Source organism: Sceloporus undulatus, chromosome 1 (genome assembly GCF_019175285.1).
Source record: "Sceloporus undulatus isolate JIND9_A2432 ecotype Alabama chromosome 1, SceUnd_v1.1, whole genome shotgun sequence".
Lineage (NCBI taxonomy): Eukaryota > Metazoa > Chordata > Lepidosauria > Squamata > Phrynosomatidae > Sceloporus > Sceloporus undulatus.
Window position 1 is genome coordinate 187,788,589 of NC_056522.1, and position 15,493 is coordinate 187,804,081.

Here is a 15,493-nt window from a genome sequence, read left to right on the forward strand (position 1 = left end):
ACTTTGGTGGACACCTGGGGCAGCCCAGATGGGACTCCAAACAGGCAGAATCTATGGACAGTGAAGGAGTGGGACCATAACCTTCTATTCCAGTGCTTAGTTGCCAGACATTCATAATTTAGTTAAATGAAAGTGAACAGATGTAACTAGCTTGCATGTGTTCAAGACTGGTAAGCCATGTGTGTTGTGTGTGCCTTCAAGTCATTTCCGACTTATGGCGACTCTAAGGTGACCCTATCATATGGTTTTCTTAGCAAGCTTCTTCAAGGTGGGGTGTCATTGCCATCCTTTGAGGCTGAGGGAGTGTGACGTACCCAAAGTCACCCAGTGGGTTTTCATGGCCAAGCCAGGAACTGAACCCTGCTCTCCAGAGTCCTAATCCAATGCTCAAACCACTACATCATTAAACTCTATTTCTGCATTATGTTAAGGATGAACAGCTGTAACCTTACAGATGTTTTTGAACACAACTTCCATAATCTCTCAACATGAGCTATTCTATGACTGATGGGAGTTATAAGCCAAACACATCTGGAGGGCCATAGCTGCCCAACTCTATATAAGGATAATTGGGAGCTTGAAGACAAGACAACAGTCCTTTCTACAAAAACATAACCCACTTTCACAGTGCATCCTGGTTCAGATGAAATTCTAACCCATAAGCTTACATGTTGTCCTCTACTCCTGCAAGATAACCATATGGAAATTGGATACATCCAATTCCTGTCTGACAGAATAAGGATAAAGTGTGTTTAATACAAACTATGCTTTTAAAAAAATAATAATCTAGAATCATAAACCAAACTTGGATCATTTCCAATTCAATAAACCATGCCAGAGGACTGGAGAGGGAAAGCATTTGAAACCTGAGTTGCATAATGTTAAACTTGAAACTGTGGTTTAGAGTTACATTTTGAACCAGGCCTGTGTGTGGGCTACATAATAGTCATACTGGTAAAGCTTTCCCAAAGAGAAGTCAGCAGTCATAGGGAAACCATACAGTAGGAGTTGTGCCATGGAATCAGAGCCAAGGAATACACTGGAACAAGCCACAGTTAGCAATATAATTGTTGCTCAGGCAACAACTAAGCCAAAACAGAGTATCTGTAATAGCCCTGACAGACCCAATGACTAGCCTGCATGGCAAAGCCAGTGCAGAACTGAAGGATATTTCACCGGCCATGAAGATGCTTCACTTTATCATTTTGGCAGTGCCCACACAACAGTAGAGTACTGGCAATTTGAACCGTTCATTAGAAATATCTCCCTATTCTCTCTGCTACCACAGTCATTTATTTACTGTGCAGCTGATCTCTTAGGACCAATTCACCTATGATACTTCTGAACAGACCATAAGTGTAGCATTAAAAATAGGACCTGAGCACACTGCACAGCACTCACCTAATCATTTCAATACACCCACATTCAATCATTATGAAAAAATGACAGGAAGAAAGGAGTAGGAATCCTGAATGGATGTGTAAGCCAACTCTCTCCTGTGTGCAAATCAAAAGCCACATTGAATTCTATCAGCAAAGATTATGGAACCAACTGTTGAAGTAATGAACAAAGATGATTCAGAATGCAATAGCCTAAAAAAATCTACAGAAGAAAACTAAGACATGCCTCAAAGTGTTCAATTGTTGGATGTTTGATTAGTTTTAAAAAAAACCCAACAACACACACAGTGCATATTCTGGCCCATATGTTCTCTCAGTGGCCTTTATTACAGGCTACATAAAATCAGAAAAAGAGGCAACACACAAATACAGTGGGCCCTTGGTATCCACTGGGGTATTCTAGGACTCCCTATGAATACCAAAACCCATGGATGTTCAAGTCCAGTAAAATACAATGGCATAGTAAAATGGTGCCTCTTATGACAAAATCAAGGTTTGCTTTTTGGAATTTGTATGTTTTTTTAAAAATATTTTCATGCCATGGATGGCTGAATCATTGATAAAGAATCTGTGGCTACAAGAGGAAAACTGTATATAATAACACAATACAAAATATTATATTGTATAAAACCATAACATTAGTACACTGCCTCAGTTGACCTCACATATAAGTCGAGGGCAGGTTTGGGGACCAAAATTATGGATTTTGATATGAACCGTGGAAAAGTCTAGGGTAAAACGTAAGGGGATGCAATGAAAGATGTAAAGGATGAAGCGAAGGAAAACAATGCCAAAGAACTTACAAAATTCCATTAGGCAAAACTATTTGTACTCATACTAAAGGCTAGATGGATGAGAGAGTAAAAGGGGGTCAAATGTTCCCAGGGGCAGATTAAACTCATGCCTTTCACCAGAGGAGTGTGTGTGTGTGTGTGTGTGTGTGTGTGTGTGTGTGTGACTTAAAGTACAGTACGTACTCAGGTTTTTGGATTAATTTTTTAATCTAAATTTCTAGACTTATACATGAGTATATACAGTATATGGCCCATAGTAAATTTGAAATTTAACCTCAGAAATTTCTGGAACTGAAACTCTCACACTATTTACTGGACAAAAAAGAAGAAATATGTGAACTAGGACTAAAGGTTGTTGTTTTTTATGTCGGCCGATGGTCAGGAAAAAAGGGTTGTTAAATAACATTCAAGGACACTTCAATGTAACTGGGATGAAGGAAATAAGATAGGCTTTGTTCACATGTGTCTTCTTATCTAGCAAGCGGCAGGAGAGTTTTCACTGCAGAAATCTCTGAGATTCAATATCAAATAAAAAACTATGGGATCAAATTTTCAATACCCATCAAACAAGTCCACTGAGAGTAAATACAGACTGGAACAGGTTGGTCTTTTTCACTAATAAAGCATTCATCTACTGAATACTTTGCTCTTCTAGAACACAGCTTCGTAGCAAAAAAAAAACAAAAAAACAAAAAACCAAAAACAACTATGGATACCAGCCATGAAAGCCTTCGACTTCACCTTGATAAGTGTCTCCAGTACTTTGTGATTTTATTGGGTGCTCCCCGGTTTTTTTGCTTCTCTCAAAAAAGAGAAACTGTCCTGCTGTTGTCATTTGCTGATTAGCTCTGGAATGTCCTCAGATGATGTTGGACTTCAGCTCTCAGAAGTCACAACCAAAATAGTCAGTAGTCAGGGATTGGGGCATTGTAGTCCAACAACATCAGGGATCCCAAGTGTGGGAACCACAGTTATATACCAAGAATACTGGTTATGTAAGGCATAAAAAATCTGAAACTGCATGCATGAAAAATTAACCATTATACACTGTAGAGTACACATATATCAGACTTTCTTGGGGTGGGAGAGGGGATTCAAAAGGAATGGAAAGTAAAACATAGGCTAAGAAAGGAGTGAAAAAAAGGCTAGATTTTTCTTCCAACCATGGCAGGACAAGATTTGGCCAAATTCTATATTAACAGTATAAATGATAAAAGGAAGTCAAATACAAATAAGAAACTAAACCCAGATGGCGTTTCCATGCTGTTGGAGTAATTTCATAATGCCATAGTTTTCCCAAATGAGCTCAAGCTGAGCTTGTTTTGAAGCAGACTTCATGGCAATCTCTTCACTAAACAAACTGCAAACATGTGGGCTAGTCTGGGCTGGAGCGGAGCTTGGCCAAACAAAATTACACACAGCTTCATCCAAGAACAACAACTAATTTTTTAAAAGTCTTGCTTTATCATAATAAGTTCTTTAAGGTTCATATTTAAAGTTTTACCCAAAGTATAATAGGGCAACTACTCTTCTGACACTCTTACATGTTTTACCAATGGTAACAACAACAACAACAACGTATTTATATCCCGCCTCTCCGGTTGGATCAAGGTGGCTTACAGTACATGTTAACATATACTCTAACTGCCTCTGTGCATTAGGGCAGTACTAGTTTAGATTATAGTTCAGGGGCCAATATTCACAAAATGACATACAGGGATGAAGTTGGTCACAAACTGGCATCAGAGTCTTGCATACATGACACTGATACATTGTTATATTGATCAGCTAAGGCTGGATCTGCACTGTAGAAATAATCCCATTTGACACCACTTTAACTATCATGACTCCCAGATAAAAAATTTGGGGGACTAGAGTTTTGTGAGACATTTAGCCTTTTCTGTCAGAGCTCCACTCTGGTGCCTCAACAAACTACAATCCCCAGAGTTCCATAGCGATGGCAGTTAAAGCATCTCCAGTTCCCAACATTGCTCTCCATATGACACCAGATTGTTCTTCGGAATGAAGGAGGTGACCAACACTGCAAACAGAGGACACAGTAGCAGTCCAGGGTGCTTCTACTTTTCATTTCCCTCAGACTTTCTATCTTTTTACTTTCCCTTACTTTCTTTGGAGCAACGCCTCTTCAAGCTTGTTTTCAAAATAAAAATTGAAATAATAAAATAAAATAAAATCCCACCACCCTTCTTGCCATTCTCTCCATTCCATTCTCTCATACTCATCAGCAATTCTGTCTGCTATGCATTTCTTCCATTTCGTTCTCTTTCTTTCCTCCATCACTGTGTGCTACAGACTTAATCTCTAATTACCTCCCACACACATATGTATGCACCATGGGGGACTTGCTGGCAAATCCTGACCCACAGTTTAAGAATTTCTGTTCTAAAAGTTAAGTTGAAAAAGGGGGAGAGAAAGCATAGCTTGGCTTATATTAAAAGATCTCAAGGTGGCTTGCTAAAAACAAAAAGATTTAATTTTTTCTAACAATTCAACAACTTAGGGTAGCATAAAAATAGTTTAAAACAGTTTAGAAAGATTAGTGTACAGTATGCAGTGTACACTGTATCAAGTCAATATAATTTTGCCAAGCCATGGTATCTAGGTTCCCGCAGATTTAGTGAATACTCTGTTGATGTAGATTCCACAGATAGGGTCCCACATCCCATGTCTCTGAAAATGCTCTAATCTTCTCGCTAGTGGGACAAAGGGGAGAGACAGCAGATCTCAAAGGTATATGTGTGGGGAGCTGCTTCTGGAGTTACTGAGAGCCTCTACAGTAAGGCGTGTGGGTATAGCATATGCACGTCGGCTGCCCCCACACCAGCATCATGTTGCATGCCCAACCACAAGGCTGGGAGCATCATGGTGCTCTGTTAGTTCACCACTGATGCAGCCGTGGCAGATAGGGTACCCTCTCAACAGTGCGAAAAGGAGCCTTTTTTTTTTTTAGGCTTCTTTTTACACCACAGAAAGGCCACATCAGGGCCATGGCCCCAATCCAGCAAGGAAAGGTGAGGTTTCAGGCTGCTCCAAAGGGACAGTCTGTTGAGCCCCTGAGATTTCAAACCATTTAGGGCTTTAAAGGCCATCACTGACATCTTGAATACAAATTGGAAGTCGACTAGCAGCCAATATAATTCCTTCAGAACTGGTACCTTGTGATTTCTATGAGATGTTCATGTTATCTGTCTAGCTACTGCACATTACACAATCTGCAGCTTTCTTGACAACTTCATGGAGTCCCATGTTGAACATGCTGCAGTTGTCTGAATAGTACGTTACCACTGTGTGAACTATTGTGACCAGGTTATCATTCTCCATGAAAGCCAAAGCTAGCCTAAGATACTCTGGGTCCTGCCATGACAGAAATGGGTTCAGGAGTATGGCTGGACTATGCACCCAATCCATCAAGTGGAGGGCAAGTCCATTCAGGGTACATCACTCATCCAGTTTCGCAACTTGAAAGTCATCAACCCACATAGCCTCTATCTAGTCATCCAGGACATAATAGCATCCAGACACTGGCTAAATATCAGCACATCCTCTGGCTCTGATGATAACCTCCAAAACGCGTAAGGACTTCAACCAATGGCATCACACAAATATAAAAATGCATAGGTGATAAAATAGAACGTGGCACTGCAGAATTTAATATCCATGGGGCTGAAAATAAGTCCTGAATAGAATTACTGTGACACGATACCTCTTAATCCCATCCTGCAGAGGTAGCTGAATGGCCAATAGTATTATCAATTCACCTGTACTGCTGTCTTCCACTTATTCTACTGCCTTCTATTGTATTATTATAGATTGTATTGTAACATTAAATATTTTTCCCCAATGAGACATGCTGTCTAATTATATATCTAAAGTACATTAGTCTCAGTTTAGTAATCATTGCTTCTAGTGAGAGTTCAGTCTTTGTTTGCTTTAAATCTAAACATACATGTAGATTTCAAAGATATAGCCATGTTAGTCTGTAGAATCAGTATGTAGAGAGGATGTCAATTCAAATTACAAATGCTTTGTGTATGGAAATGAAGTTGCAGGTCCAGTTTTAACTATGGTTAAAACTGGCATAGGAAACTGATCTTTGTGCATGGAGATGAACTGGCAGACCCAGTTTTGCAATGGGACTAGCCTGTGGTGAGGGGAATAGGGCACCCCCATGAGGATGGGGTCAGATAGTGTTGAAGTGCATGTAGTGTTTCAGGAAACCATTGTCTTTGTTCAATCTACTGCTGAAGGACTGTAGTTTGTGGATAAATTCCAATTCTGCTGTTTTTCCTTCCAATCTACCTTTGCAGTTTTTTTTGTTGTTGTTCAAGGACCACTGTTCTGAGGTCTGAGATGGAATGCCCTGGGAGATTGAAATGTTCTGTTGTGTATTCCTCTTCCTAATGTCTGATTTATGTCCATTTATCCTCTAGTGCAGGGCTATAGCTGGTGAAATTAATCCTACATTACTGATAACTTACTACACAACTCCCTTGTATGATTTTGAGTCCTGATTTTGCATTGTAGGAGACTTAAATATATCTTTGAGTTGTCCATTTAATAAAGTTGTCCAATTAATAAAGAATATAAATGTTCCTTTAAAAAAACTAAAATGAAAAATCTTGTTTAATATCAGCGGAGGAAAGGATAGTAATCTAAAATATAAAATAATTTTCAGAAATGTTTAATAATGTCTCTTACTTAGGCAGTCACCCGGGAAGTGGGACCATGAGTGCTAAAAGCCTCCCTATTTTCATCTGTGAAATGTCAGCAGAATGATACCCCGTCAAGTTTAAACATGCCTGGCCACTGCATTCCATCATCCTTCTTACTTACTCAAAATGAAAACACAAAATTATGCCATAGTATAGGCAACACCAAACTGTAATAAGCTTCTTTCTTCAAAACCACTCCATGTTTTCCATTACTGCATTGATGAAAAAGATACATTTCCCTGAAGGGAAGAAAATCTAGTGAGGAGAGGGCAAGAAACATGATTGATGGAGGGGATCTAAATCAGGAATATGCAAAGAGTTCAAAAATGTATTTACATTGAAGCCCACAGTTAATTTATACAAACTAATGTAATGTGCATATTTGAATTCATGGAGTAGACTTTAGGACCTTCTTGTGGACAGATTAAATCACAGATTGTAGGGTTTTCAGTATGAAACTATCATTTCAATATGAAACTATCATTTCACTGTAAGATGCAGTCATAGCAATTATGGTGTATGAAATTTATCAATTCTAATCATTTTTCTCAAAGTGCAATATAATTCACACAAATCATACCTAAATCAACAAGTATGGGTGGTTTAACATCGTCAAGGGAAAAGGGTTTATATTTTTTCTAGGTATTGAAAAGCTCTTAGAGGTCATGTCTTTTCCCCAAAAAATGTGCAAACATGTTTTAAGAATGTGCCATTACCAGGTAACAGTTGCTCTGTCTGTCAATGTGGCACAAGAGACCTCAGAACATATATGAATATATACATCTAATGGTGAGAAAAATAATCTCCCTGTGCAAACACTGTCTCTGGATATGTAAGGCTTTCCAGTTAGAATCCAAGTAGAGATCAATCCAATACTGCTCACAATAAGGGCACAATCTCAACCAACAGCAGTTTAGAGAGACTAAATAAACCTGCATATTCATCACTGATACATAATATTTCAATCAGACCACAGTGTACTGTGGATAAAAGTTAACTTTGGGTTTACAGAAGTTTTCAGGTAACCACTCATGTACCTCCTATCCTGTACTTAGTGGAGATCAGATACAGTCCAAGGAATTTATTAGCAATGGCTGACATCTGAGCATGACAGCACAGGGGAAGTGATACAAGGTAATCAGGAAATTGAGTCAATCAACACAAAGTATTATCTACTGATTAAATCCACAACACTGCAGGAAATTAAACAGGCAACAAAACAGGCAAAGAGCTGTTGTGGTCAAGTGCACAATAATAGACAGGCTGTCCAGACACAAACTATACAACACACAAAGGCTGAACTAAACCTTCAGAATTGAGAGACAACCCATACTAAGCTGAATAAGTTGTTGAGCAAGACATAAAATCATTACATATAGATAATGTAGTTCAAGCAGGCTTCTATTCCAAATTCATCATCATGTGTGCATTATCAGATAACCATTCTGCAACATGTCACTGTACAACTTACACACTGTATAAAATAAGCTTATTCCAAAAGACATACAGTGAAAGCAGAAATATACCTGACCATCTTTTGGCTTTAAATAGGCTAACTGTGAAACAGGGCAGCAGGGAGTATTAGCTCCTGCAGAGTACTCCCTTGCACAGACGTAAGGAGGAAGACATCAAGTGTGACCTCAAAAGTCCAAGCAAGGAGATGAGTATTGGTAACAAAGGAGCCAAGAACTAGAAAGCTGCTGTTGAATAAGTTAAACTGGTTTTTACTAGGGCAAGAAAGGATACCCCAAAATGAAGAGAATAAAAATAGTTACTCAGTCTGCTAGAAAAAAATCTGTAAGATCATCAGAAGGGCTATCCTTACTTTGATTCAACCTCTGAAGGAAACCCCTATCTTCAAAATTTCTCACTGGACAGGATTTTCAAATAAAACAGGGTAAGGGTGGGTGACAGAAAAGGCTGGAAGTGTTGGAGCTGTTCCACAGGACTGAAGTCCATTCTACAACTGAAATATGAAAAGGTTTTTACTTTGCAAACATAATTAGATTAACCTCTCAAGGTTCAGCATATATTCTTAAAACACCTACTGGGCTTCTGGGACAAAAAAAAGGAAAGGAAAGGAAAATGAAGAAGCAAAAATGGATGCACAGTCCTTTGGCGAGGATAAAATCGACTTGTTCCTCAGGGCTGTCTTAAGCTAGGCCAATCATTAGAATACTTAAATTCTATTCTAAATAAGAAAGTGAAATACTTTTCAGCTGTTAAAAACCGGATTAAATCTCCTCTCTAGTCCCCCAACAAACCATATTTCCAAGAATTTCTCAGAAATTAGCCATGATGGAGCCTTGTACTTCTCAGCTCTATTACATTCAGAACATATCCACATTGAATTCAGATAGGTTTGCAATGTTGGAGCTTATCGCTTGGGCAAATAAGCCAGTTTACCTCTTCCAGCTTCAATTCTGGATCTGGGATGCCCCTAGATGTTATCATAGCTAAATCGCCATCGATCAGGGTGGGATGCTGCCACCCAGATGCATCCCAGGTAGAAGCCTCACTCAGCCAGCCAGTTTTTTTAAGTCAGAAGCTCCCCGACTTTAAAAAAAAGTGCTGGCTGAGCGTCTCACCTAAATAATAATACAGTAATAATAATAATAATAATAACAACAATAATTTATTTGTATCCCGCCTTTCTGAGAACAATCGGGGTGGCTAACAATGTTAAAATACAGAACATATAAAATCCCTGGTACCCTCCCCTCCTTAAAAAAGTATTAAATTTAATACAGAATTTAAAAAAAGCAACCATACAAGTTAAAAACTGACCAAAAGGTCAACAACATCACATCAATAAACAGTCAATGGGATCAGCAGTATTTTATTCCCAGACGTTTTTTTTGAGGCCAGGTTCTCTATTCTGGGAAGGCCTGCCGGAAGAAATCCGTCTTAACAGCCTTTTTAAAGCTCAGTGGTGATTTAGCCATGGCAACATCCGGAGGCATCCCAGATACAGAACTGAAGCTGGAAGAGGTAAGCCACCTTATTTGCCCAAGCAATAAGCTCGCTCCTCTTTTTAACCTCTGTTTCCTATGTTGCCATCACCAAGACAGATGGAAAGGAAATATGAATGAAATGAGCTTATAAAAATAAGCCTTGTGTTATTAAGTTATGTTTATTAATGCAATCAGTGTACTTTAAAAAAAAAGTGGTTAGAGAACTGGCCTAACAGCATCCCATTTGAAACAATATTACAGGAAAGTGTAGCAATGGCTATGATGGAACACATGATGAAGGCACACATTCCAAGTAATCAAGTGTTAATAAACTCCGTATCTGCTTTCTAATGGTCAAGGTTTAATTTTTCATTAACAGGGCTATTTTTACTATGGAAAAACGTGTTTAAAAATGAGGTCTGCAAAAACTACATTTCTTTATCCACATGTACTGCTGTGGGGTGGAATTTCATGGCTCGTGACACATTCCTGAACTACAGCATAATACTGTGTTATTTTTAACCTCCTTCAATTAAGAGGTCCTGGGCAGGAATGGGAATGTGAGAAACGGAAAAGTAAGAGTGCCTTAAGTCATTAGCTATTATTGAGTGCATTAAATATTCTAGGTAATCGTGTTTGGTTTTATTGGGTTTACTGTTAAAGCAAACCTCTTATTCCTGGATCTGTTTTTGCTAAAGAAGTTAAGCCCTTCCCTTTCAATTTCTTACACTGGTAATAAACAAAACACTTCTCTCTTCCCCTATGTGTCTTCCATCCTTCCAGGAAAAGAGTAAATAGTTATTTAGAAGACAAGCTGGATGGTTCCCTATCATCTTATTTTGAAACAAAAAGCATATTTTGTGTTACTTATTTTGTCTTCATGATAAATCCAATAATTTTAACAAAACAAACCTATGAAAATATGAGGGATAAGGTGGTAGGCATATATTGAAAGGACTGATTGAAAATTGACTGGAATCTTAACAGAAAATCAAACAAAGAAATAAACAGAAACCTTGGTTTAGGACTTCAAAGTATTGATATGATTGCAGACAAATCAGGCAACTGAAGCTTTTAACACTGAGATTTTCTTTAAAATTTTCTAAATTGCAAAAATGTAAGGCATTGTGAACTTGAAAGAGAGGTCTGGGTTGTTATCTTCCTCAAAATTGCCGTCACACATTAAGCTCAAATGTAAGATATATGCACAATGTACCTTCCACCAGAATACTGTATGCGGCAAGCTTTTATCTGATTAGGAAGCTCACTTCCTTCTGCCAGTTAGGAATATAGCCACAGAGGTCTTTAAATTCAAGAATGCCAAAATGAATAATACTAATGTCTCATAATTGAAGATGGCAGCTATGCAGAAAGGTTACCACAAACATCACCCTGCTTTTTTTCTTAATATCATTTCCACTACAGTTCAAAGCCATCAGTGGGTCAGCCACACCATCTACTACATCTTTTACCCACTACCTACTAAAATTAATGCTCTCATTTGGCAATTGCTGTTCTTAATTTGGCTTAGCTGAAGCAATATGTTGTGTAATGGGATACAGAAGGAAAGCATGGAAAAGACAAAACCATCAGTAAGAAGTGTGGGGCAATTGCCATTACATACTGGTAGAATTTTATTTTACTATGAGAGGGGGCAGTGAAGAGATCATATTATATATAATTGTTCGCCGCTTTGATCAAAATTTTGGAAAAGCGTGTTACAAATAAACTATATTATTACTATTACTACTACTATTATTATTATTATAAAGGAGGAGCACCAAATTCAACCCCCTTTAACTAATTAAGGGAATAGTGAAGTTATTTTTACAGCCCATGTCAGTGGAGAAAGACATGGGTTCTCCCTTATCAAACTATGCTCTTGCACAGAAGTCTATCATTTTTTTTTCTTATTGAGGTCCATGGACTCTCACAGTGCTATTGTACAAGTAGGTACATAACTGCTTCTCTTGCAGGATACTGATCCCTGGAATTAGATGAAAGAGGGTAGTTCTTGCCCCCATCAGATCAATGGCAGGAAGCCACACACTGAGTTGAGAAGATCTTTTCCAATGAAAATACCTTTGCTCGCCTCCTTGCCTCAGGAACAGCATTTAGTAAATTGGGCTGCTCAGTGGCGTCACTAGGTGTCACCCAGTGCTGTAACTCATGGTGTTGCCCTCCCACTGCCCCCTCCATACCACACTATACAGTATCCTTAATCATGTTTTTTGTAGTAATGTTACTCATAAATCATTATTACCACAAATCACTGAATGTTATGGTAATAGCTGTGACATAAACAGCTAGAAAAATTAAAGTTAAACAGTGCACCAGCGGGCACCTTTTACGTGACTTTGCAGCTCCTTTTTGCACCCCCCAGAGGCTGGATCAGGGCTGCAGCGTGAGGTTGACATGACCCTTAGGGGTGGCCTGTATAGCCCCTCACTTACTGCAGTTCAACAAGTAACTCTTCCAAGCCCCAGCTGAGGCATCGGTCTGGACCAAGGCAATCCTTTTCTCTTTGAGCTTTCCAAGTGTACTAGCTAAACAAACAACAACTTTCCAGCTATCTGCTTGCAACCTAGATAACATTAGCAATCCTTAATAAAAGAAAATAATTTGAGGAATGTGGCAAAATTTTTGATAGACCTTTACTAATCTTGTCAGACACTGCCTACTCTCTCTTGATTGTTTTGTGCAGTAGACTGTACCCCCTCAGAACCAATCCCTATATCAGTTGTGCAACAGAGTTGCTGCTTCCTATACCACAAGGAACCATATGAAATAGATAGATTATGCACACGCAAATATGAGGTCTATTATCTGTAGTAAGGGAGTGAATATTCCAACAAAGTGTACTTGAGGTCTATTTCTACTCTAACAAACATTTTACCTCTAAAGGAATTAAATTTCTAATATAAAGTTCTTAACAAAAAAACTGTCATCATTTTACAATCTACTGGCTTAAAAAGCCACATAAAATATATTGCAATGCAACAATGCCATTAGTTGGATCATTAGGTCACAGAATAGTTTCCACAATGACTCCACCCATGCTCTCTGCTGCTCCTTCCCCACTCTCTCTCTTGACACCATTTCACTTTCTCTCTTCCTTCTCTATTACATTTATACACTCACAATCTTAAATATACCTTCAAACCTTTTGTTGTTTTCCTAAAGGCAAGATTAAAGGTAAAGGAAAAGACTGTATATCAACAGATTGTAACAGCAATTCACCTAGCGGCTCTTTGGGGTCTGACAAGGCGAGCTTTTGTCATTTTTTCAGTTCTGGCTTGACAGGAGAGGACAAATCTGATATGGTATGTATGAGCCGGCCCCTGCTCTGAGATCATAAGGAAAGGCCCTTCCTTCAGTTCCAGCACCAAGCATAATTGGTGGAGATGCAAGAGAGGGCCTTCTCAGTGGCTGCCCCTCAACTCTGGAACTCCATTCCCAGGAAGGCCAGAATGGGCCCCTCTTTGTTGTCCTTCTATAAGTAAGAGCTAGAAGTGCAGTACTGTTTTAAATTAACTGTTTTAAAGAGCTTTTAGCTTTTTAATTGCATTTTATTCTTTCATTGTGTGATTTGTTTTAATACTGTAATACCAGTAGTTTAATTCTATTCTAATTCTCATTTTTTGTGCTCTTTTAAATTATGAGCTGCAGTGGGATATAAATAAATAGAGGAGGAGGAGATCCATGATTACATTTTTCAATCCCACATTCTTCATTAAAATGCAGCCACATGGAGAGGTTTGTGGATTGCACTGAGGCCATGTCACTAAGGGATTAATCCTCTTCCCTCTCCCCAAAGGCCCCACCATGTCTTCTAAATAATTTCCCCCACATACTCCTAAAAAGTCGTATAGATTTCTTTGCAGTTTGAAAGAGATAAGGCACAATGCAAGTGCGAAAGATATAGACATCTGTTCATACCTGAAAATGAGTTTTGTTTTCTGTGACATCAACACATCACTGTGGGCAGCAGGATCGCAGTCTTCTGAAGATGAGTGTGCTGAACACTAAATGAATTTAAAAAGGTACATTTAAAATGCAATATTATAATGTGAATTTAAAACAGTCCCTAATACTCTGCACTCCCAATAAAAAAGCAAATGCCAAAAACTCCAATGACAATGTAGTCGCCCAAATCTTTAATATCTCTTTCATATTTCTGTTGTTAGGAGACTTCAAGAAGATAATATTTAACAGTGGTGTCAAAAGATTTATCACCTGTTGTTGTTATATTTATTGTCATTTTGTCTGACAGAGTGGAAAGGCTACATAAAGAGAAAGTAAATAAGTCTTTTTTTTTTAACCTTGGAGATGAGAGCAAGTGTGGTGTAGTGGTTTATGGCCTAGATTACAACTCTGGAGACCAAGATCTGTATCCCCATTTAGCAATTGGGTGATTGTGGGCAAGTCATACTTTCTCAGCACCAGGGGAAGGCAATGGCAAATCTCCTCTGAATAAATCTTGCCAAGAAACCCCCAAGATAGGTTCACTTTAGGGTCACTATAAGTAAAAAATAACTTGAAGGCACACCACCACCACCACAATTCATTGAACACACACATAACCAAACTATTTCTGAGTGGGAAGTGCTTTCTCTCATGACTCCAACACTGAAAGACAAGAAAAGAATGGAACAGCTTGAAAATTCCTCTGTAGTAACAGAAGCCATGTGTACTGTTTCAGCTTCTGAATAACCTTAATGATTGCCTGGTTAAAAGATTTAACATTATAGCTAGATTAAAACATTCGAGCAAGATATTTTAACTAATTTTAATTTAAGTAGTAAAGAAAAAAGCATAGGCCATCTTCTTGTTAGTCATTTACCATGTCATAGTAACAATGTAAGTTAGATTTACAACTTTGTGTCCGGTTACAAACCGGCAGTTGGGACGTCCGGAGGACGTCCCATTTTAAAAAAGGGGTGTCTCTTCTAGATGCCCCTGAGTCTAGTACGGACTGTGTCCGTACAATATAGCGCCGGCCCTTCTACATGGCCGGCGCCATATTGACGTATCGGATGCTCAGCGTCCGAACGTCGTGCGGCCCTAATGACGTCACGAATGCGCCCTTGGTGCTTCACAACGCCATCAGTGCACCGCTGAAAGAAGCTCCATTTTGGAGCTTCTTTTTTGCTCCGCGCGGGAGCCGCACGGTATGGCTGCTGAGGCTCCCGCACGGAGCAAGCGGCGGCGGCGGCAGACCGCCTCAAAGCGGCGGTCTAGAACCCGCCTGTAACTGTTTCCTAATCATATTTACGACTGTAGTACCATTGCCACAATTGTAAATTCCATCCAAACTCTCAGTAAAACCCTGCCAGCTGCATTGAGGGACCGAGTCCGGGTGTGATGGTGCACAAGGTGCTGAAGAAACCAGCAATCCATAGTAAAACAAAAGGTTGATACAGGATACCACAGGGGTCCCTGCTTCTGCACTGTGCATCACCAGTCTTAAAGTGTTGAACTCACTAGTATTGTAGAACTCTATCCTTCAGTGCAGCTGGCTGGATTTTAAGCTGGGGGGGGGGGGGGGGTCTGACCCGATCAGAAGACAGATCATAGTAATGGCACTATATGTGACACAGGATCTTGGCCAC

General features: G+C 39.1%; 1 protein-coding gene across 1 annotated transcript in view; it reads right to left on the reverse strand.

The window, feature by feature from the left end:
* Positions 1-15,493, reverse strand: part of PARD3B (par-3 family cell polarity regulator beta) — a 313,146-nt gene that overhangs the window by 122,510 nt on the left and 175,143 nt on the right. Inside the window, exon 5 of the mRNA XM_042474689.1 lies at positions 13,821-13,906. Within this exon, the coding sequence (XP_042330623.1) occupies positions 13,821-13,906 (86 nt within the window). The remainder of the gene's footprint in view (positions 1-13,820; positions 13,907-15,493) is intronic.